Source organism: Myotis brandtii, unplaced genomic scaffold (genome assembly GCF_000412655.1).
Source record: "Myotis brandtii unplaced genomic scaffold, ASM41265v1 scaffold547, whole genome shotgun sequence".
Taxonomy (NCBI): Eukaryota; Metazoa; Chordata; class Mammalia; order Chiroptera; family Vespertilionidae; genus Myotis; species Myotis brandtii.
The window spans coordinates 3075125-3100158 of NW_005370024.1; the positions used below are offsets into that span (position 1 = coordinate 3075125).

At 35.4% G+C, this 25034-nt stretch overlaps 1 protein-coding gene across 2 annotated transcripts in view; it reads left to right on the forward strand.

Annotated features, from left to right (window-relative positions):
- The window catches only part of RAB28 (RAB28, member RAS oncogene family), a 69918-nt gene that overhangs the window by 493 nt on the left and 44391 nt on the right, over positions 1-25034 (forward strand). For both annotated transcript variants that reach the window (XM_005878147.2, XM_005878146.2), the window contains exons 2-4: positions 4274-4370; positions 9697-9785; positions 22316-22445. In XM_005878147.2, coding sequence (XP_005878209.1) covers positions 4274-4370; positions 9697-9785; positions 22316-22445 — 316 coding nt within the window. The remainder of the gene's footprint in view (positions 1-4273; positions 4371-9696; positions 9786-22315; positions 22446-25034) is intronic.

The window sequence follows — 25034 nt, forward strand, 5'->3', positions numbered from 1 at the left end:
CTGGCGAGAGCTTCCCACCCTCCCCTGAAATGATACCTATTTAAAAAGGTCACTTCTCAGCTCCCCGATGCAGCGCGAACTCCTGCTTGTCCTTCCAGACTCCGCCGGCCTCGCCTCCCCAGGAAGCTGTCCAGCCTCCGTCTGGTGATGGGCAGGGATCTGGCCCGAGCGGCGCATCTCTTCCCTTAGTTCAGGTCACACTTCGCTCCCCCTCCCCCTTCCCGTGCCCGATGCCTCCACTTACTTCCCCGGGGGCTCCCACGAGCGTGGCTCTGGAATACGATCCCCCAGAATCACTGACTGGTCAGGTCCGCGGAGGGCAAATTGCTCACCTGGTCGTGCTTCCTCTGTGAAAAAAAGGGGGGGTGGACGCACGGGGGTCGCCTCCCAGCCCGAAGCGTGCAAGTGCACACTCCACGTGAAAAGCCACAACCAGCTCCCAGCACGCAGTGTGCACTCCATCAGCGTTAGTTGCTGTTTCCCAGCATCATGCCCGCTCCTCTCTGTTTCCAGAACAGCACCTGTCAGCTCAAGCATTCATCCCCCAAACCCCTGTTGAGCTCCTTCCTATGAGGGGCTGGATGCTGGGGGGAGAGGTGTTAGCGTGACCCAGGGGGTCCTTGCCCGGAAGTCGAGCCTTCCGCGAGGCTCGGTTGAATGAATGGGAGCCAGGGCGTGGGAATATTCGGCGGCGGCCGGTCCCCAGACGGACTCCCGCCCGAGGCCAGGCCGGGGGTTTGTAACCCAACGCTGTGGAGCTGCTGAAATGGAACAGACATCGCCCGGTGTTTGCTCTTTGGAGAGCTCCAAGGGGTCTGTGACCGCCCCCCCCGCCCCTTCTTCCCTAAAGGAAAGGGAGGGTCTCTGCCATCGCACCTGTCGCTTCTGCCCGAGGCGCCTACACTGTTGCTGGGAATACCGCTCGAGTTTGTCTCCTTTCTTCTCCCCTCCCGGCCCCCAGCCAGAGCCTTCAGGTTATCAGCACCAGCTTCCCATGTTCGTCCTCATAGTTCCGTGCTCCCGGCATGGTTTGGACCCTGGTGTCCGTGTCTTTGGTTCTGTGCTTTGGGTTCCCAGGGCCCGTGGGAAACGTGTCATTCATGTGCAGAATTTGGAGAATTCTGTTAATTTCTTTCTTGCCTTCTGTATTTTGCTACTGATTTTTACTACCGAGGAAAATATGCTGTTGCCTTAAGCATTTTAGGGATGAGAAGAACTTGGGATCACTTTTCGTAATAAAGTATTAATTATAGGAGTTTTTGTACACTTCAAACAACTTTTTCAATGTATGAATTGAAACCAGTTAGCATTGTTTCTAACACCGTTATTCAATAAAAATCTAGGTTACATTTTAGTTTTCTCATTCTTCATATTTTCTTTTGAAAGCCTTGTAATTTTTCATTTTACATTTTTTACAGTCAAATAATTTATTTCCTGTTTAAAATTGTAATGACAGTACACTTGTAAAGACAAAAAATTGCCCATTATCCTACATTCTATCATAATTCTTTAAACTTTTATTTATTTCTCCCAGTATTTATCTATTATCATAGGTGTATTATTCAGTTGAAATTTGTTCATAATTCTGTATTTAGGTTTTTCATTTAGCCTGTTATACATGTGTTCCTCTTGTTAATTTAGTGTGAATAATTATGGTTTTTCATCTCTGTCTAAAATTTTGTGTAGGACAAAGCATATTTTCTCCTGTATTGTGGAAGGACTATCATTCTGCTTCAAAGGATAACAGTGATATTCATTATGGTGTTTTGACTTAGTTTTCAACATCTTGAATCATCTATTTTTAAACCGTAAGAGTTTTTTGGTCCAAAGTTTTCAGATACAAGCATCAGAAACCTAACCTTTTATCATTATTCATGTATCAAGTTTTTTTCTCCATACCCTATTCAGTTCTCAAATTATTGGCAGCTACCAACATTGCCATTTTACTTCCGTTTCTTTTATGAACTCAGCCTCTCTTTCATTCTAATTTTTATCCTGCTTTAACTCCTGGCCATTTTTTCTAGCATGAGTGTATCTGCTAGTTCTAACTCAGAGCATTTTGATACATACTGAGAGAATAGATTGAGATCACCACCAACAGTCTCTCCAAGAGAAATTTAGCTCCTCCCCCTAGTAACACACGTTTCTACCTCTTTCCTGTTTTGATTCTCACTTTTGATTTCATTGCATATTTTTAAAGATTTTTTTAAGGCAAAACATTCTTTATGATGTCTTTTCAGTATTAGTAAGTGTAGTGTGGTTAAAAATTGTTGGCAAAATGTTCACCAAACCATAACACAAACAAAAACCCCACAGAATGAGATGAAATATTTCAGATATGGTAGATGGTTGCTCACTTTATACTTGTTTAAGACCCATATTTATACAATGATGTGTGAGAAATTATTGGATCTGAAAAATAGTATAAAGACTACATAATTGAGGAGGAAGTGCCTCCCATTGGTTTGGTTGATCCTGTTTAATTTTATAGTAATTATAATAAAGTGTCCGGAGATGAAACAAGAATCCATTCTAATATTTTGTGTGCCCAATGACCGGTACTCTTGATAGATTATACTTCATTTCACTTGAAACCCTAATTTTGCCTCAAAAGTGTGGGTAGAAGTTTCTAAGAAAAGAACCTTAGAATTGTTCTGAATATTCCTTAGTATAAAAACATTGAACTTTGAGAATCTTAAAGTGAAAAATTACCTTAAAAGACATTATGCTGATGTTACATATGCTCTGAGTTTCTTTTTGACTTAAAATATTTCAGCCATCCATGTATTAAACATTTTGAAATATCTGTAGCAGTAGTGATGATAGTTATTTTTCTCTAGAACTCTGAGCTTCTTCACAGATGAGTTGTGTTCTGAATTAAGTTCAATGGCATAAATAAGTCTAAAGTAAAAAGGGCTTAAAAAAGAGTATTTTACCTTTTTAATTCTGATTTCTCAGTTTTTATGGTATTGTTATATGCTTCAGGGAAGCCAAATAAATTTTCATTTTGGTGTAGTGAGTTTATTTCTCATTGTCTAGCAGAACATCTTTCTCGTAGTGCTCAGTAAATATTTGACCAAGTATCTTCGAAATTTATTATGAATGCTGAGTATTTAACTATTATAAAGGAATTGGAGCTAGGCATGCAAGTTGCCATTTCTGTGAGAAATATGTTTCTTGTGTCAAAAGGAGTTTTAGGTTGTTTTGTTTAAAGGAATTGAAATTGATTAGAATTTCTTTTGCACTGCTATACTTACGTCATAATTATAATGCTCTACCTAGGAAATTTTATCTTAATTTTAAATATTTAGGAGTTGACATCTAGTTTTAACTTTTCAAACCAAAGTGCCATTTTTCCTTAACTTTGGGAGTCTTGAAGTGCATAAAATCTTCATGAAGCTGTCTTTCTCTTCTATTTGGGAAAGTTTACAAATAAATAGTGCATTTAAGATGTTTAAGAAGCTTGTAAGCTGACTTATTTTACTTGTTACCAGAATGATTAATTATTCTTTTGCTTTGATAAGAAATGGTAAAACCTTAGAATTTTGAATACAACTTTTGAGCTTTTAAGATAATGTAGATACTGTATATATTTGTTCTGGTTATAATATTCTTATGACTTAAGGTTCATGGGTGGAAAACATTTATTTTTGCCTGCTTAATATTAATTTAAAACTATCAACTTTCTCATTTAAGGGCTATATATTATCAGTTATTCTATAGAATTATTTTTATTTAACAGCTTTAATATAGAGACAGATTAGATATTTAATGATACTTTTCTTGTGGGGAGGGGGAGAAGAAAAGAAATTATATAAACAGTCTTTTCCCTCCTTAATCATTTTTTATTATTGGCTGAGGGCACAAACTACTCAAATTATTTAACCTCAAAAACGAAACTTCAGAGTTTTCTGAAATTTGAATTGAACTGATATATATGGATATATAAGATTCAGATCTTTTATCATGATGCTTTAGTTTTCTCTGTGGATACATTTCAAATTCTAATTTCCAGCTAGGAAAAGGAGCTTGACATTGCAGATTTAAAGAGATCTAGCAGTTTGTTGTCTCCACTGATAGCTGTTGGCAAGTGAAGTTTACCTGGTGGCGTGTTAAGTTCCTCTTCCTCTTGAAACTGATTAGAACGGCTTAAAGTTGTTGGATTAATGGGAGTATGAATATTAATATTACTTAATAAGATTTAGTAGTGATGTGATGTTAAATTTCTAAAACAAAGACATTAATTTTGATATTATGTGCATTAATTTTTTAGACCTCCTTAGCTACGTGTTTTGCTCAAGAAACTTTTGGGAAACAGTACAAACAAACTATAGGACTGGATTTCTTTTTGAGAAGGATAACATTGCCAGGTAAGAGACTAAAAGTTTAATATAGAAAATTGTGCATATTTTATAATAAGAGACATAGGCAGAAATGTGTAAAATAAATTTTGGGGCTGCTTCTACATGAAAATATGTGTAATCAGTCTGTTTATTTAGGCAGATTAATTTTCATCAGCATCTACCATGAAGACATTGTCCATGGAGTGAGAATAAAGTTTATATATGAATACTTCTCTACTCTCCTACTATTTTTGACTACTACAGATTTTTCGAGGATAAACAATAGTTGCTTATAAAATTCTAAAACATTTGTAAAAAATCAAACGCTATACTATTATCAACAGATACCGTATAAAGTAAATGGAAAAGACTGGAAAGGATTATTTTTTTAAAATATTATTTTGATTAGCCTCTGCTTCAGTTTTTTGTTTGAGAGAAAGTTGGACCAGAAGTATAATGTAGCTATGGAACTTCTGTGCTCTAATATGTGAATGCTGTTTTATGCAAGGCAGCATGAAATTGCTGGCATTTAATAGACCACTAAAATTTAGGGTCCCTAGGCACTCATAAAAATACAGTTTGAGCATTCAAGATGTTTCAGTTCACCATGCAAAGAAACTATTTAGATGCCAGTTGCAGCACATTTTGTGGGAAATACAGGGAAATAATAACAAAAAAAGAGTGGTTTCTGTTTTAAGTTAGTTACTGAACAATTGGGGCTTTAAAATTTTCTGTCCATTCACTGTGATGGTTAAATTATATGTTTAAAGTATTTTATTAAAAGCAGTTTATCTTGATTAGCCTTATAAACTAGTGTATCCCTCTCCTCTCTGAGGAAACCCATTTGAATAAAAACAGTTGCAAGTGTAGTGTCAGAATCCTATGCTGGGATATGAGTGATAGTGGAAAGGGTTTAGTAAAATCTAATATTATGAAAATATTTTAACCTCTCAAGCACCCCATCTCTCAGCTTTCCATGAGAGTTCTGGAACAGCTAATGAAAACTCTTGGTAATTTAAGGTATTCTGCAAATCTTACTAGTAATAGGCTCTTATATTTTGTGGTGGTCTGTATTTAGAAAAAAAAATTAGAAGACATAGTATGAGAAAAGAATTCTAATATTCTATTATGGAGTTATTTTTCAACAAGAGGTTTAAATGAGAAATATATGCATATTTAGTTTCACTTGTATTTTCTTTTAATGTATTCAAAACCAAAAATCTCATTTTATTTTCATCATTCTCACTCTTATGGGTAGGTTACTGCTACATTCATAATATTTACAGCAGTCACTAGCAGAATACATGCATTATCACATAATATACATGCTGAAAACGTACTTTTAGAGCAGTTTTTTCAGAAGTGCCAGTCGTACACAGGGAATCCCAGAATGTACTTAGTTATTGACTATGTTCTTTTGATGCTAATTAGCAAAAACACCATCTTTCTGTATCATTAATATTGTTTAATTTTTCTGATTTTTTAGTTCAGAGGTTTAAATAAAGGAGCAAGTACCTACTCAAACATTAAAAACATTTTAAGACTAATTTTGGACATTTTATATATTTGATAGATGTGATGATTTCTGATCTGTTGCACTATACTAACCAATTTTTAAATTTTGATTACTTTGCAAAAAATATTTGGTATTTTTGAAATTCAAATTTATAGTGTAATATTTTAGAGTTAGAAAGTACTTAGGTTAAAAAATGATGTTAGGAAATGTATATTCAATGAATGTATATTTTAATTTTCCTGATTCAGTTTTATTTTGATGGGCAGAGTTCCAGAAATTTCCTTTTTTTTGAAAAGGCAATTGGATTTATGTCTATTAAGTAGACATTATGGTAGAAATTTCAGTAGGAAAAAATAGTTTTAATGTATCTTGATTTTATATAATTAATAGGTAAATTAAGAAATAATTTACCTATTAAGGTGAGTAAATTACAAAGTCATAGTATATCCTTAATATACATTACCTTAATTTTAATTCATTGTAACTGTTAAATATAGTATGATCAATATTTGTATCCTTTGCTAAAACATTGCAGGTAGCATTATGGGATTTATAGTAAAGAAGCATAGTAATCAAATCTAGTATTTATTAGTATTCCAGTAACTCTTATGTCCATTCAGATTGTTAGCGGTGTAATACCGCCTGTCCAGCTATTCACATTCTCTTCATGCACGTTTTCAAGGTCATTACTTTGCAAATACTCATCCATTTTAGTGTATTTCATGATCTGGTATGCTGTATAGTCTGGATGCAACCACTGTGCAGATTTTACTGCTTAAAATAGTCTATCTGTTAGTCAGAGATTCTGCTGATAGAGCTTCTTAAGAGCCTTAGTCAAAATACTTTCAGGAAGCTTGTGGGTACAGTCCAGTAAACAGCGTTCTACTGTGAAAAGGATTTCTAAGTCTTTAGTACAAGAAGTGGGCAGACTTGTGTTTTTAGTTCCATCTTGACTATGCAGCACTTTAAGTAAGGTTAACCAAGGCACCAAGTGTACTTTTATAAGGTCACTGTTGAATCCTCTTTGTGGCTTTGATTCATACCAAAAGAAACTTACCTGTATTTTGTCACCTCATTTATTTATTTTTTTTCTCTAGTTACATGTCTTTTCTTAAAAGGAGCAGGAATTTTGTACAATTTTGCATTTGGGATTAGATTGCTGGCAATTTTCTTAATGTTTTTTTTTATTAGAAAATTATATTAGATAGATTCTTGATTTTTAAAAATTTTGCAATATTATTTAAATATTAGTTATTTATATAGCTTCATAGGTATGCTATTTTGAAAATATACTGGGAGACTTCATGTCTATGTGTGCAGAAACTAAAGTGATGTTGATTTGAATTCCATGTTTATGTGATTTCATTTTTATTTTTATGTGTTAATCTCAAATTCAAATGTGGCAATTAAAATTATATTTCTAGATATATGAAATAACTAAAAGTTAATATTTGTTGAGGTTATGGTAGTAGAAATGTTCTTTTTTGCTTTGTTCTTTTGCTAGCATTGTATATTAATGGGTTATCAGTAATGCATAGCAGTTTTTATTTCTGAAGCACTAGAATATGTATATTAAAAAAAACAAGCCAAACACAAAAGAGTGCTTATTCGGAAAGGTATGGATTTAAAAAATACCCTCAACACATAAATACAGTATAAACCTCTTAGATGGAGACAGTTGAATAAATGATTTAGAGTCTTCAGGTGATTGTCCTCAGAATTTGAAAACATGTCATGAAGATCATGTTCCTAAAGTTATAGTTGAAGTATTCACAACACTTAATTCAGATAGGACCTGAATATCAGAACTTAAAGGAAAAAGGCTTAGTATATCTTCATATGAAGTTAAGTGACAGGCTTTACTGTCCTTGAAAAAAATGGGAGTAGATGTATTTTATTAAGTGTTGCCAAAAATCCTACTGTAAAAATATTAATATTTTTAGATACTGATTGTAAAGAGTTTTTCCAAATAAAATGAGTGGAATACTGCCTGTTTACCTAAGGGCTTCTGAAATTATTTGATATAATTCTAATGATGGCTAGCCCTGCCTGCTTAATTTGAGACAGCAGTATAGGGGAATGAGTTCAGCTTCGAATTTTGAAAAATTTAGATTTTTAAGAAATTATGTTTTTACAAGTTGTTGGACAAGTCTTAGTCTGTGACATTTTGGTTTTCATATTCATAGAGCTTAAAAACATTTCTGTCATTACTCTGTGAACGTCGAAAGTGAGTGTATGTGGGAATGATGACAGGTGATAAACTTCAGTAGCTCTCATTAATGCTAATGGAGGTTCCTCATGTAAATCCTCTGCATGTTGGCAGATGAACAGACCTACATCCAAATAATGGAAAGATTGTAATGCATACCCAACACCCAACAAAACTCAGAGTTAAGGGCAAAACTTGGCTGGTTAGTCCAGTGTTGTGCTTTCCTTTCAGTTGTAAAGTTGAATGGTTTGACTAACATTTTCCGATTTTAATGTTTTACATTGGTATAAAAATTCATATATTTTATAGTCCTTTTCTCTTCTTTTTTTTTTTGTGTGTTTGAGGTGAGACCATTTTTTTAATTTCTAAGTTTTTATTTTGAGTTTTTCTGATTTGCAAATTTTTCAGGAAGATACATTTTTGGTGAGGGAACTCATTTTGAAGATACTGCCTACCTTTGGAGAAAACTGCATAATTTTATTAGAAGAAATAGTTTGAAATGTTAAACTACAAAGCATATTGAACATGGTCTTTTTCTAGTCATTAATTGTATTGATTAGAGAGAGTAGCTTATCAATAATTTGCAAAATGAACTACAAAATTTTAAAGATTGATTTGTATTTTTATAATGTTTGTGCATGGAAGAAGCATTATAAAGCCGATTTTATGAAGGCTTTGAAGCACATATAATTTGTTTCGATGGAAATGCTTTGAACAGGTATAAATGCATCATATTTAGTGATACATGCGGTATGTACCCTACCTCACTTCTGAAGAGGGTAATCGGTTGTGTTTGTATTTTATAAGTTAAATTTGAAAACATGTATTTTTTTATTATGTTTACTATTGCATATAATAGCTGACATTCAAATTTAAAAAATTTATTCGAGTTGAAACTATGGATTCATTTTGTTGTCTATTATCATTCTGTGGGCTTTAGAATCTTTAGAGTATGGAACTTAACAGTAAAATTCATTATGTGCAATAGGGTAGGTTAGTATATAAAATTCAATTTTTATTTTTAAAGTATCTTTCTTGTTCCAGGTACAAATACTATATTGTTCTACTTTCTGTTCAAGAAAAATTTTTTAAGATTTAAGAAATTTGCCCTAGCCAGTTTGGCTCAGTGAGTAGAGCGTTGGCCTGCGGACTGAAGGGTCCCAGGTTCGATTCTGGCCAAGGGCACATGCCTGGTTTTGGGCTCTATCCCCAGTGTGGGGCGTGCATGAGGCAGCCAATCAGTGATTCTCTCTCACCATTGATGTTTCTGTCTCTCTCTTCCTGTCCCTTCCTCTCTGAAATCAAGAAAAATATATATATAAAAAAAAGATTTAAGAAATTTATGAATTAATGCTTTCTTTATTTTCTTTTGTTTTAAAGGTAATTATAAATGTGGTTCCATGGAAATGGGGTAAAAGTATAAGCCTAAATTTCCACTATGATTTCTTTTGATAACATTACTTTATACTTTTGAATATCTGACTACATGAGTCTGTATAATAAAAGGCAAATTAGGTTCAGAGTTTATGATTGTGATTTAATGTTCTGTGAAACTGGATTCATTTGTTACATTGTTACTTAACTTTTTTGTATTCTTTTATTTTCCTTTTTTGTTTTCCTTATTTTAGGAAACTTGAATGTTACACTTCAAGTTTGGGATATAGGAGGGCAGACAATAGGAGGCAAGATGTTGGATAAATATATCTATGGAGCCCAGGTATGACATGAATTCTGTGATTATTCTGATACTGAAAATACTCTCCTCACAAACACACATAACTGGGTACACACACACACACACTTTTTTTGGACATGATTTCTATTTGATATGTAGAGAAACTAAATTTATATTTGTGCTAATCCTTTGGTTTCATCCTTCCCAAATTGTTTGGAATGATTTGGATCAAGGAACTGCTGTGACTCTAATAGCTTTCATATGCTACTTATATTACATGATATTATTATCAGCAGTTGAATAAATGTAGTGATAATTGTTACCGTGATATTTATTAGCTGACTTCAGAATAGTGAAAACTTTCAAAATATATAAGCTGAATGAATGAAAAATATAGAAAGGGAAAATTTCATTTCATTTAAATTATGAGGACAAAAAGCATATTTGTGTATATGTATTTTTGTTATATGAACTAGTCTGCTAAATATTTATAGTTCTCCAGATTTAATAGATATATCACTATATTATATCAGAAAACTAAGTATGACTAATTATATATATGAAGCACATACAATATTTTAACATGATAATGATGTCTTTTCAGAAGAAAATGTATATATAATATAACAAAAAATTATTTGGCAACATGAGTTTATATAGACATGTTTTTAAATTAAAATATTGTACAAATAGGGAATGTGCATGGTAGTAGTATACTTTAAAAAGTTAATTATGGACATGCTATTAATTTTTGCTTTTTCTTCCACTTTTAATTAGTGTGTCTCCTTCACATCATCTTGGGCACTGGGAGGAGTTTGATGTTTTTAGTGGGATAATAAGAACTTGGTTATGTAGAACTATGTTGCCTATAAGAAATGAATCTAGAATATGAAGACAGATAATCTTAAGCACTCTTCTTCATGAAGTTTGATGATTGTTAAATACCATTACTTTAATTTTTGATGAAAAAGCGATTCTCTGAAGGCTCATTTGGTTCTGATCATGTATAAAGGCCCTACTTTTGCTTTTTATATGATTGATACATTGATTGGGTTCTTAGAACTCTTTCTTCTTTGCCTTTTCTTCTACACTAGAGGCCCGGTGCATGGATTTGTGCACCGGTGGGGTCCTTCCTGTGGGGATCAGGCCGAAACTGGCAGTCCAACATCCCCTGAGGGATGTAGTAGTGTGCGAAGTGGCAGGCGACTGGGGAGGAGCCCAAACCCAGGCTGGGCACTGCGCTACTATTGCTCATCCTGGCCCTGCTGTGTCTGCTGCCACTCCCGCTGCCGCTGCCGCTGCTGCTGCTGCTGCTGCTGAGTAGGCTTGCTGCTGCTCCACTGCGGTCTCCGCGCGTCTCCGCGCGCCCGTCCTAGGGAGATACTGGTGTGCCCATGACCGATAAGCGGCCGCGGCCTTGCACCCAGTCAGTCCTGATGCCGGTCCCAATCCCAGTCCTGGTCCAGATGGGGGAAGGGAATGCAGGGGGAGTATCCATGGGAGAGGCTCGCACCACTGCAGCAGGCTTGCTGCTGCTCCACTGCGGTCTCTGCGCGTCTCCGCGCGCCCGTCCTAGGGAGATACTGGTGTGCCCATGACCGATAAGCGGCCGCGGCCTTGCACCCAGTCAGTCCTGATGCCGGTCCCAATCCCAGTCCTGGTCCAGATGGGGGAAGGGAATGCAGGGGGAGTATCCATGGGAGAGGCTCGCACCACTGCAGCAGCGCTCGCTAACTGTGAGCCCGGCATCTGGCGCCCATCTGTGGGAGTGCACTGACCACCAGGGGGCAGCCCCTGCATTGAGCGTCTGCCCCCTGGTGGTCAGTGCACATCATTACTACTGGTTGAACGGTCGAACAGTCGCTTAGGGTTTTATATATATAGATAGATTGTTATTTGTCTCCTGAAAAGCCTTCCTGCTCACTTAACATTTTCTCTTGTGACCATATGACTTGGTACTTTATGCATGTTTATTTTTCCCTTAAAAGGTACATCTCAGGTTTTGGTTTCTGTCTTTATTGTTGTTTAATTTTTTGTTTTAAACTGATTATGCTTAAAGTGGATATTAAGCTAAAGAAAAATTGCTGAACAGAGATTTGTAGAAATCAACAGTCCTTGTTTCACATAGTTGGTAAAATGGGATTTGAAAATAAAAATCTCTATCCACTTTGCTCCATTAAGATCTATCTTCAAGGACACATATTGGATTAAAAAGAAAAAAAGAAAATTAGATTAGTCAAGCTTATGATATTTGATTCTGAGTGTCAAATAAAATCTTTATGTTTTATAGATGTAGCTAGAGTTAGTGGAGAACAGGAAGATTTTATGCATCTCAGTGAAAATAATACAAAATTTAATTAATTAATTTAAAACTTAGGGAAATATTACACTCATGTATTGGAATCTTTTAATTTTACCATATGTAAAGTCATTAAAAATTATTATTTGATATACTTAAATTATTTAAAGTTTGTTAATGTTATAAAATTATGGTATTATATAAAAATTAATATTAATGTGAAATTCACGTAATATAGAATGAACCATTTTAAAGTATATAATTAGTGGCATTTTGTACATTCATAATGTATGACATCCCCTCACATCATCTTTTGTACAGTGTATGTTTTATACTATTACATACCTGCTTATAATTAGTAGGCATCGTGGGCAAATTTGTAGAAATTTCAGAAATTTCCACCTTTTTTGAGAGTACTTGAGGTTAGTAAAATTTCTCTATTCTCTTCTAATTCACTTCATATCTTGGGAGGAAGAGATTGCTATATATTTTTAGAACTTGTTATGTAAGATTTCTATTTTGAAGGTGGTCTTTTTTCTCTTTGATGGTGTCTTATTTATATTTTACAGTTTCTGTGAATGTTGTAAGCATATACCATGTTTTATTAAACAACAATATAATATAGTATTTCTGAGAGGTCCATTAACATTTGCATGAAAGTGTCTCAGGAAACTAGTAATTCTGAGATGATAAAATGAATTGTCATAAATTAATGATAATATAATAAATTTTATCTTCTTTCCAGAGATTTTAAATTAAATGCTATGTAATATATATAAAGTGCATTTACTAGTAGTTTCTTGTTAAAATATGTGTAAATTTTTTATCCAGGTCAGAGAAGCTCTAACTACAATTCACTACCATAAATTAGGGGAAATGTTACTTTTCAAGAACAATACTTTCAAATAATTCTAGTAGCATTTAAATATACTTAACTTTATATTATATCATATAATTATTCTTCAAAGTGGATCAATATTGTTTCTAGAGTTGTTGATGCTATCTGTTACCTATCTCATGAATACTTTATATTTTAGCACACACGTTACAGGATAGAACTCTTCATAAATAATGTTTTGATGAACTGTTTTGAGGACATCAATTTAATGTATTATTAGGATTTTATTTTAGATTCTCTAGTTTATATATTGGGTATAAAAACAATTATCTTAAAACCATCAGAGCTATTAAGTTAGTGAATCTTTTTTTAAAAGCTTTTTAAAACATCCATGAAGAAGCTTATTTGTTGTTTGGAAATTGATTTAGTTTAAAATAAAACTGATTATTTTATCCTCTTCCCCCCCCCCCCCCAGTAGCATTAAACTTTAGTAATAGTCTGTTGAATAGTATTGTGTGAAACAAAATTGAATTGACACCCAAGAAAGAATTAGTGGGATATTTTGACAAGAACTGTTCTAAGAATTGAAGCATATCCCAGTTAAGTTCCCAGGTTTAGAATTGCCTTAAATTTTTCTAGGAGTCTTCAGAAAGATGTTATAGACTATTTTTCATAGTGGTTACAAGCAAACACACAGTGCGTAGTGTTTAGTGCCTTGTAACCTGTGGCTAACAGAGGCTAATAACAAACCTCAGAGAAGAACTGCATGTTTCATTTTTGTAGCTCTTTCCATCCTGGAATCTAAGTGGTTAGCAAACACTGCCCTACTGAGCATAAGCTCAATGAAGTATAGTCATTTGTGAGTTAGAACATAACTACTATTGTGTGCCAGTGCCCCACACAGATGAGCCAGCCTGTTAACCACCAACAAAAGGATTTGGTGTTGGTATGACAACTGAGGAGAGATCACATCTGAAAGTGGGATTCCCTGAGCCCCTCTGCTATCTTTTATTATGAAATTTTTAGTTGGATTTTTGCCAACTTATATCTAATTATATTTGCAGACCTCTCTTGCTTTGCTATTTCTTCTTACAGAATGTACTTATTTCAAAGTATATGTTGTTATGACTATTGTATATCTATATGATTTATTTCTATATATAATTAAAAACTAAAGTACATTATTTGTCATACAAATCAGGGAGAAAAATCACCTGCATTTTGAGAATAGGGAACTTTTCATTTTAGGGAAGGTTAAATTGTGTGTGTACGGTGCCTTATAAAATTTAGAAATAAATCTATGAAATACCTTCTAAGACTGTTGTGTTCCCACCAGTGTTTGTTTCTTCAAGAATCCTACCAGTTATTCCTTTGCAAATGGTATCCATTTGATTTACTGACTCATCATGCTTATTAGATATGGTGATAAGTGAAATAGATGAAAACAAAATACTATATGAAGTAATTTTATATAATATTTACTAAACGTCTTGAGGTTTACAAAGAGAAGGGAATTGCAGGGGAGAAAGAGATGTTAAGATATAGAAAATGGAGGAAATTAGTGTTGAAGAATTTGAAAATATAGCAGGATTTATTAAACTTGAAATCTGATTTCCAAAAGTCATGGCAGAAATATTTGGGAAGAAGAGGAGCACTGGTAGGGCAAATTGGGAAGAGGAAGCACAGGGTAGTAAGGGGATAAAGACATAGGAAAAGGATGAATAGTGGGTAGATGGGTGGTAAAAGAGGGTACCAGGGACATGACACATGGTGATGGGTTTAGATATCTACAAGATTACCAAGAAAATTATTTCCAGTATCCCCAGTTGATTCTTTTCAGATTTTAGTTGTTACCAAGATGTGTTGGATTTGTGAGGGAGTTGTATTTTCTTTTGGCTGAGAAGATTCTGATAGAATTCTGGAAGGAGTCAGAAGAGGTCTGGATTGATCCATGTGGTGAGAGACTTAGGGCTTTGAGGTGCTTGTATAGACTCCCAAAGAGATGAGTACTTAGAGGTCTGGCTTTGGTGTGCTGAAGCTGGTGGGCAGAGGCCCTGGGAGTCAGTGTCTGCTTATATGATTTTGGTAGTTTGTCTTTTAAAGAATTGGTCCATTTCATTTAAGTTGTCAAATTTTAGCCATAGAGTTGCTTATAGTCCTTTATTATCCTTTTAAGGTCTATGGGATCAGTAGTGATACCCTTTATTAATTTGTCTCTTTTCTATACCTCCCTTTTTGGTTAACTTGGCTAGAGAGTTACCAGCTTTTGGTTTTATTCATTTTATTTATTGTTTTCCTCTTTTCAGTTTTATTGATCTCTAGGTAATTTTTATTATTTAGTTTTTCTGCTTGCATTAGGCTTAAGTTGCTCTTCTTCCTTAGTTTCTAAAGTGGAAGCTCAGGCTATTGATATTTCTTCTTTTCTAATATATACATTCAGTGCTATACACTTTCCTGTAAGCACTATTATTGCTCTATTTCAAAAGTTTTGATAGGTTGTGATTTTATTAGCTTAAGGTATTTTTTAACTTCTCTTGATACTTTTTTTTGACCCATGTGTTATTTTGAAGTATGTCGTTTAATCTCCAAATATTTTGAGTTTTCCAGCTATCTTTCTATTGCTGATTTCTAATTTAATTCCATTGTAGTCTATCTGCTAACATGCTTTGTATGATTTCTATTCTTATAAATTTGCTAAGGTATATTTTATGGCCCACAGTATAATCCAAGCATGTCAAACAAGGCCCACAATAAATATTTTTGTGGCCCAGCCAATATAACGGTATGTAAGAAACGTTTTAATAAAAATTTCATAACTTAATTTTTACAATATCCTGTTATACATAATTATTAATAATGAACTACAACGTTTGCTAGTGACTGATTACAATAATTGTATTGCATTCATTTCCCTTATGTGCCTTACTTGCAGGTGCACCATTTCTCTCCACTAATGCTAGCAGCGAATATTTTAGCAGCCGATTGCCATGTCATTAGTCTTGTACTGACTTGTTTGGTGTGCACAACAGGAAATATTTCACTTTTGGAGAACAAGAAAAACTGGTTTATTTGCGTTACACTTATTAATTTGTGCAGTTATTCAGTGTCTGATAAGTTAATGTTCAAGAAAAATATTAATTTTTATTAAAATGTTCTATTTTTTTATGTTAACGACTAGAGGCCTATTGCACAAAAAGATTCATGCAATAGGCCTTCCCTTCCCCTGGCTGCCAGCATCGGTTTTCCTCCGGCACCCGGGACCCAGGCCTTTGCTCCGGCCGGAGCCGCCTTCAAGCCTTCGCTGCCCCGGCTGGAGCCACCTTCAGTCTTCACTCCTCTGCTTCTTGCACCTACGTATGCAAATTAACCGCCATCTTTGTTGGCGGTTAATTTGCATATCTCGCTGATTAGCCAATGCGAGGAGTAGCAAAGGTACAGTCAATTACCATGTTTGTCTCTTTGTTGGTGGTTAATTTGCATATCGTGCTGATTAGCCAATGGGAGGCGTAGCGAAGGTATGGTCAATTACCATGCTTGTCTATTATTAGATAGGATTACTTATTTATTTCAGCATGTCTTGGTGAGTGTCTCATGTGAACTTGAGAAGAGTGTAAATTCTAATGTTGTTGGACAAACTGTTCTGTAAATGTCAATTAGATGACGCTGATTGTTAGTGCTGTTCCGTTCAACTTACTGGTTTTCTGCTTGATGTATCAATTAATGAAAAAAGAGTGTTGAAATCTCCAATTATATTACTGGATCTGAGGATTTGGAATTTCTTATAGTTCTATCAGTTTGGTCTCATGTATTTTGATACTCTGTTATTAGGTATATGTACGTGAAAGATTGTTATGTTTTCTTGGAAAATTGACCGCTTTATTATGATACCAATTTTTATACTTTAAACTAGAGGCCTGGTGCACGGAATTCATGCATGGGAGTGGGGGTGTGTGTATTCCTCAGCCCGGCCTGCACCCTCTCCAATCTGGGACCCCTTGGGGGATGTTCGACTGCCGGTTTAGGCCTGATCCCACTTGGCCAGGGCTCCTTTTTTTTTTTTTTTTTTTTTTTTTTTTTCAATTCTTTAGAGTTTACATCTCTTTGCTTATGTTACTCACCTATGTTGTCTTACCTTTTTATTAGAATTTTTAACATATTAATCATAGTTATTTTAACCTTGGTCTGACGTCCTAGTTGGTTTGGCTCAGTGGGTAGAGTGTCAGCCTGCATGTGGACTGAAGGGTCACAGGTTCCATTCCGGTCAAGGGCACATGCTTGGGTTGCAGGCTCGATTCCCAGTAGGGGGTGTGCAGGTGGCATCTGATCAATGATTCTCTCTCATTATTGATGTTTCTCTCTCTCTCTCTCTCTCTCTCTCTCTCTCTCTCCCCCTCTCCCCTTCTCTCTGAAATTAATACAAATATATTTTAAAAACAAACAAACAAAAATTCTTGGTCTGATAATTCCAACTCTATTATATCTGAGTTTGATTCTAATGATTGCTTTTTCTTTTCAAACAGCCTTTTAGTGTTCTAATTTTTTGTTGAAAGCTAGACATGATGTATTGAGTAATAAGAACTCAGTCAAATAGGCCTTTATTGTGAGGTTTTATGTTAACATGGCCAGGAGTTAGTCTGAATTTAATGTTAACTGAAGCTGTAGGTGCCAGAGACATCAAATTCCTCTATGTCTTTGAGTTTTTCTCTCCTTTTTTTCTGGGTGTCTTAAAGAATTCTTTCTTAGTTGAAGTTTGTGTCTTGTAGCTTTTTCAGCTATAATCCACTACTATTATACTGCAGCTGTGTTGGTGTTTGGTAAAGTATGAGGGAGGGGAAACATTTTGTACTCTTATGATTAAGTCATGGCCTTTTGGTGGCCTGTGACCCTGGGCTGTGACCTTCACAGGTGTTTCTTAGCTCTTCCCACTTAGGTGATACAGGGTGATAGAGAGGGCTGTAATTAGGAACTGCCCTTCCTCCATGTCATCAGGTAAGACTCTGATTAAGCCTTTTCTCTTGGTGAGAATGTCTCTTTTTATGGATAATGCTCTGTGCATATTTTACAATGGTTACTTTCTCCCTTCCCATGCCAGAGCCAGGAAGGAATCTTTCTTGATTCTTTACGAGGATCTGGTGGGCTTCTTGGAGATAAAATTCACTCCCCCAGGAATTTTCAAGCTAGACCATACTCAACCTTCAGCATTTTATCAAATTTATCATTTAAATGTTTCTACCATTTACTGGCTCTGATGGTTTCTGCTCTAGGTAAGCAGATTTGGGTTATGACTCTCTGAATTTACTTCTCTTCCCAAATTTCAGAGTGGAAATTACCTGCCAAACTCGGCTCTGTTATATCCAAGAAAAGTAATTTATTTTCCATTTGTTTAGCTTTCTTTTCTGATTGTAGGACAAATGTGACAACTTCCAAGCTCTTTACATGTTGGAGGTGAAACCGAAAGCCCTGGAATTTCTTTTTTTCCCCTTTATTTTTAAAAAAATTACTTTTCAATTACAGTTGATATACAGTATTACAGTAGTTTCAGGTGTACAACATAGTGGTTAGAGACATTTATATACTTAATGAAGTGATCACCTGATTAATATAGTACACTTCTGGCCTGGAATTTCTTTTGTATTTTAGTGTTTTTGGTTTTCTTGTTTTCCCTTCTCAATTTTTCACCATAGAGGTGAAGGTCAAAACTGGTACAAAATTGTCATCTTAGGAGCAGAGATAAAATCGTAGTTTTTACATGAATGCTGTTGAGAATTGGCATATGAACAGATAGATTTTTGAGTTGATAGATAGCTAGTTTAATGAAAAAAGCTTATCCTTCTATCTTTCTTGAGTCCTGGAAGATATATAGGTATCGCTGACTGGGAAATACAGGACATATTGGTCTATATCAGGAATTGGTAAACTTTCCCTTAAAGAGCCAGATAGAAACTATTTTAGATTCTGTAGGCCCTACTGTCTATGCTGCAGCTACTCAACTTTGCAGTTGTAGTGCAAAAGCAGTTATTGGTAACAATGAATATGAGTATATTTCATTAGAAGTTTATTTAAAAATATGGGGCCCTAGCTGGTTTGGCTCAGTGGATAGAATGACGGCCTGCAGACTGAAGGGTCCCAGGTTCAGTTCCAGTCAAGGGCACATGCCTGGGTTGCAGGCTCAGTCACCAGTGGACGGTGTGCAGGAGGCAGCTGATTAGTGATTCTCATCATTGATGTTTCTATCTCTCTCTGAAATCAATAAAAATATATTTAAAAAACAAATAAATAAATGAAAATATGGGGTGTGGACTGTATTTGACCTGTGGGCCATAGAACCCTGGTCTAGATCAATGGTATTTAATTGTTATTCCATAGCTCTGTCTAGTACTGATTATTAAGAGATTGTAGCCATGTTTTATTTGCATGTGTTCTATCATTTTCAAATATTGACCCATGTTGAGATGAAGTTTTGCATATATTAATTAGAATAATTCCTCAAATCTTAAGGTTTAAGAGTCATCCTAGGTCAAGGCTCAATTTATGAGTGTAAAAACTACCTTTAAGTTGCTTTGAAACTGTGATTCTTTTTCACTCAGAATAATAAAAATAATTTCCAGCAATTGTGTGTGTTAGTTTTAAAATAAGTCTATTTTTTATTACTTCACTTAGTCACTTAGGCATGGCAAGTATTATGAAGGTGATGATAGAAGCATTGCCCAAAAGCAGTAGATAGTAGGGCCAGGACTGCAACCCAACAATAATTTGACTTCCAGGGCAGAGCTCTTTTACCACATGTATTATCACTCATGACAACTGGAGGCGGAGTTAGTAGATTGAAGATTAGCTTTCTTCAGAGGTCAGTTCTAGGGTTTATTCTTAATAAGAAAAGTGGAATTATGCTCATTATTTTAAACTAGAGGCCCAGTGCACAACATTCATGCACTGGGGGGGGGGGTGGTCCCTCAGCTCAGCCTGCTCCCTCTTGCAGTCCGGGAGCCCTCAGGGGATGTTCTGCTGAGGCTGTCTCCTGCCACTGCCACTTTGCTCACCCATGGCCAGCTTCTGGCTGAGCAGTGCTCCCCTTGTGAGAGTGCACTGACCACCAGGGGACAGCTCCTGTGTTGAGCGTCTTCCCCCTGGTGGTCAGGGCGCGCCATAGTGACTGGTCATTCCGCCATTTGGTTGATTTGCATATTAGCCTTTTTTATATAGGATAATTCTGTGTCGGGCATTATTTCAGTGCATTTGGGAAGACAGAAATAGATGTCTAAGTTACTAAAATGAATCAGGCAAGTGATATTGCATAATAATTATAGAATATTTAAACTGGAAGGGATTTAACTCAGTTATCTAATTTCAGAGGCAAATAACCCAAGATTCAGAGAGAATAAGTGACTTGGAGGCCAGTGTAGTTGAATAAAAGAGCATGATACTGGAAGACCATAACAGCAGTATGCTAGAACCAGTTTGGAAGAGTTATTGTTAAGTTCAGGAATTTTTGTGAGCCAGTTGAATACATTTATGGTTAAAAATTATATATAAACTTACAAATTATATAAAAAACAAATATATGCTCACTTACTAATTATTTTGCTATATATATATAACACACACACACACACATATATATATTTAAATATATTTTTATTGATTTCAGAGGAAGGGAGAGGGAGAGAGAGAGAAACATCAATGATGAGAGAGAATCATTGATTGGCTGCCTCCTGCACGCCCCCTACTGGGGACCGAGCCCGCAACCCAGGCATGTGCCCTTGACCGGAATCGAACCCAGGACCTTTCAGTCTGCAGGCCAATGCTCTATCCACTGGGCCAAACCAGCTAGGGTTATTTTGCTATATATTTTTATTATCTATGCTTTGGAGATTATTTATGTTTAGTGTACCTGTGTGGTAGAGGTGCTATATAGTGATATCCTACCACACTCTGTGATCAGTGAAGTGACTTTGATAACTTGAAAATGGCCACACAGTATTTACACCACAGAAATGGGCAAATGCTACAAACAACACTCTTCCGATCCCCACCCGTACCATTCCCTGAGCCAATGGTAAATATTTACCAAGATATCACTGTCCGTGATTCCTGTGTTGGTATACTTGTCTGTTTTTGTGCTTGGCTTTGATGCAAGACTGTGAGTTCCTGGAGGTTTGGAATTTATATCCCTAGCACCCAGCACAGTGCTAGGCATATAGTTGGCAGACAAATATTTGTGGAATGAATGAGTGAACTTTATATTTATTCAGTCTTTGATTCAAATTCTGGCTCAATTACTTAACTAGCTGTGTGACCTTCGTTATTTTAACCTCTGTTTATTAGTAAAATGAGAATAATAACACCAGCTTTGCATGCTTGTTCTGATGATTAATGAAAAGATCTAGAGATGTCTAATATATTATAGGTGCAAAAAAAGTAGTCAACATTTATGATTATAACCTAAGAAGAAGGAGACATAAATGCTATTAGGGTCCAGACTTATATTGTATGCAGAGCTTTGTATTAAGTGTTTGACCACAAACTGGATAAGAGTCAAGAATCTGGCACTGTTATTTTTGTGTGTACATACTTCTCCTTCCCCCACAAAATAATGGGATATATTAAAAGGAATATGATATATAAGAGGCAGGAAGCAATCCCTCTGTTATATTTGGCTTTGTTCATGCTTTTATTACAGTATCATATCTAGTTTTACATTGCTCATTTTAAAGAGGATGTCAAAAAATTGTATGGAGAGTGTCCTGGGAAGAACCAACAAATATGATTAAAGGGATAGAAAATAGGTCCTTTGAGGCAAGTTTAGGGAATTGAGTTTGTTTATTCTGGAAAGGAGACAGTAAAGGAGTTTCTTAACTATGTTCAAGTACACGAAGGGTTATTACAAGGAGGATACTCACATGTTGTTCTCCAAATGCACAGAGGACCAAAAGAGGAAATCGATTTATTTCATTTAAAGAAAATTGTGTTAAAACACTGAAATGGCCTATCAAGGGATGTCATGGAATCTCCATTTAAAAAATATTTAAAAAGAGCAGCAGCAGATGGTTTTTTTATTGAAAGGTTTAAATATTTGACCTCATGAAAGTAACAGACAGGATTGTAGGCCTTGCAGCTTTTTTCTACCTCTGTCATATTTTCTTACATTGATTATAACTTACCAAGCATATCCCAGATATCTTACTAGAAAACCACTTATAACTTGATAAAATTATTATTTAGCTTGCTTTACTTGGTTTGGATTTATCTTGAATGAAAAGATTCACTATTATTTGTCTGCTAATAGCTTAAATCAAAGTAAGTTTATATATAGAATAGCCCTCATTTGTATTTTTACATGATTCTAGGCATATCTGAAGCATTACTTAGAGTATTTAGTATTAATATTATTTTCAAGTAGTGTATTACAAATATTCTGTAACTCTTTTGTGACAGGGAATCCTCTTGGTATATGACATTACAAATTATCAAAGCTTCGAGAATTTAGAAGACTGGTATACTGTGGTGAAGAAAGTGAGCGAGGAGTCGGAAACTCAGCCACTGATTGCCTTGGTGGGCAATAAAAGTAAGTTATTAATGCTTATCAATATATAGTAAAGTTTATTTGCCTATCCTATTGTTTTTATTTCTAAAAATGTCAATGTTTGGAAACATAAATAGATACAGCTTTCCTGGAGTAAGCAAATTGCTTGAAGAGAAAATTCCTAAAGATGTGTACAGTCTTTTCAATAACAGTTTTGATGCTGATCTATCTTAACTGCTGTGCTGCGTTGGCCAATTCCTGTTAAGGTAAGTTCTGCTCTGACTGTGTGTTTTGGCTTCCTGAGGTCTAAGGAAACAGCGCGGCCTATTAAGAACAGCAACACAGCTGCAGATTTTATGATATTGCTCTACAGTTTCTCTCTGCCCCAGAGATTTTGGGAGATACATTTCGTTAAATGATCCCCTATTCTAGGGAAGGAAGCAGTGTCTTTGTGGAATTTTGTGTGCATTGTTTCTTGCTCCCATAAAGTTCCTTTCTGAATTTTTTAGGCTCTGAAATAGAAGTATATATATATATTTTTTGAGAAAGCGTGTTATAATGGGGAAAGAGTAGTGCTCGGTAAAAATAATGGGTAAGTAGTTTTTGAGATTTGTCTTTTGGGCTACGACATACAGCATATAAAAATTATAAGACAATGCAGCACAAGACTATTACTTGGTTCATCATCCTCCAATGCAGTTACTTGGAAAAGGAGTCCTTACTAAGGATTTTCAAATATATAAAATATTATGATATGACCTAATCTTTTACAACTTATTTGAGGACAGAAAAAGGGAAAATGAATAAAAATTATACCATGAAAGACTTAGGTCAGAAACTATTTCCTGACTACAAGCATTGTTAAATCAATATCCAGGTATACTTAGGAAGAGAATTATCTTTGCCAAAAGTCTTTAATAGTAGAGTGCATTTATTTTGTCTGTGATTGTTTAGGAAATAGCACTTCCTGAAAGACTAAACCAAGATTTCTTCATTTTGTGGTTCTGCACACTTAGATGAACATGTAATAAATCCAAGCCTTATTTTAAAACCATTACAAAACAAGTGTGAATATCATTTCTCTGAAGAGTTAAAAATACAAATTTTATATTGTTTGTAGGAAACAGTATTACATATCACAAAATGTATGGGTTGGATAAAAGATAGAGTTTTTTAAGGCTTTAGTAAAATTTGCTCATCTGTTTTGTATATAATTATAATTGAGTGAATTAGATACTTTTCAATCCATTGAAATCCCCCTTTACAAATCATGAGTTTTGATGAGCTAAGATTCTATTTCTACGTTGGACTTTTCATTTTAGGAGATCATTTCTTGGTCATTATGTTACCAAAGCATTGGCTTATTTTATGGTAAAATGTGTGCTTTGAGGTTTCCCATCACCTTTTGGGACATTGTAGAGTAGGGAAGGGATAAGGGTTCTGATTTGTTTTCATTTCTTTCAGGATATCATCTATCCACCATCTGGAGTAATGGCGTAGTGGTACATAATTATATACATTATGTGTTTATGCTGTCCTGTGAGGCATCCAGAGTTGGTCGCTGTCAGAGGCAGGATATCAGACTAGATAGGCTATTGAACTGTGCTTGGTTGTGCCATTCCTAGTTATATAAATTTATGCAAAAAATGATCACAGTATTTGAGATTTCATAGCATAAAAGTCAAAGAATTTTTTTCACTTTTGGCTTAGCTCTAACCCTTTTCTTGTATTTATAATACTCTCTTTCAGAATGAGATCATATAATAGAGTGTGCAGTCACACAGAATGTTATATATGTAAAATGAAGAGATTATAGATGAACATTTTCCTGAATATTATTTCATATGATCATGTAATGAAAGAGCTTATAATTTGTGTTTCTAAATTGATGTTACATTTGTATGGTAATATGCATTCATTTTCTTTTTTGGACATAAAATTATATTAAAAAGCAAAGACTTTACCTACTGGTTAAAGGCAAAGAGAAAGAAACATGATGGGAAGACATTTGAAACTGTACTATTCCAATTATCTACACAAGTTATCTTCTGCCTAAATGTGCAATTTAAAATTCATCACTGTGTCCTATTCTTTGCAACTTTAATAGAAAGCATATGTCGAAGATAAATAGGTGTAGGCCCTGAATATATTGGCAGCAGTAGCCAGCTTTTAGCCAAAGTTCAGTAGAAGGATAGAAAATTTCCACACAAGGTGTGTGTGTTTGTGCGTGTGTGCGCATGCACAGGCATGTGTGAATTTGTTCCATAGTAAGACCTTATGATTAGAAAGATATAAAATCATTTGTTTTTTATTAAAATACTAGAGGCCCGGTGCACAAAAATTTGTGCAATGGCGGGGGGGGGGCAGTGTCCCTCAGCCCCACTTGTGCCCTCTCACAGTCTGAGACCCCTCGGGAGATAACGACCTGCTGACTTAGTCCCGCTCCCGGGTGGCAGAGGGCAGGCCCAATCCCTAGGTGCAGCCCCTGGTCGGGCTCAGAGCAGGGCCAATTGGGGAGTTGGGGCTCCGCCCCCTGTCATGCACAGAGCAGGGCGGATTGGGAGGTTGCGATGCCACCCCCAGTCACGCTCAGGGTAGGACCGATTGGGGGGTTGGGGCACCGCCCCCTGT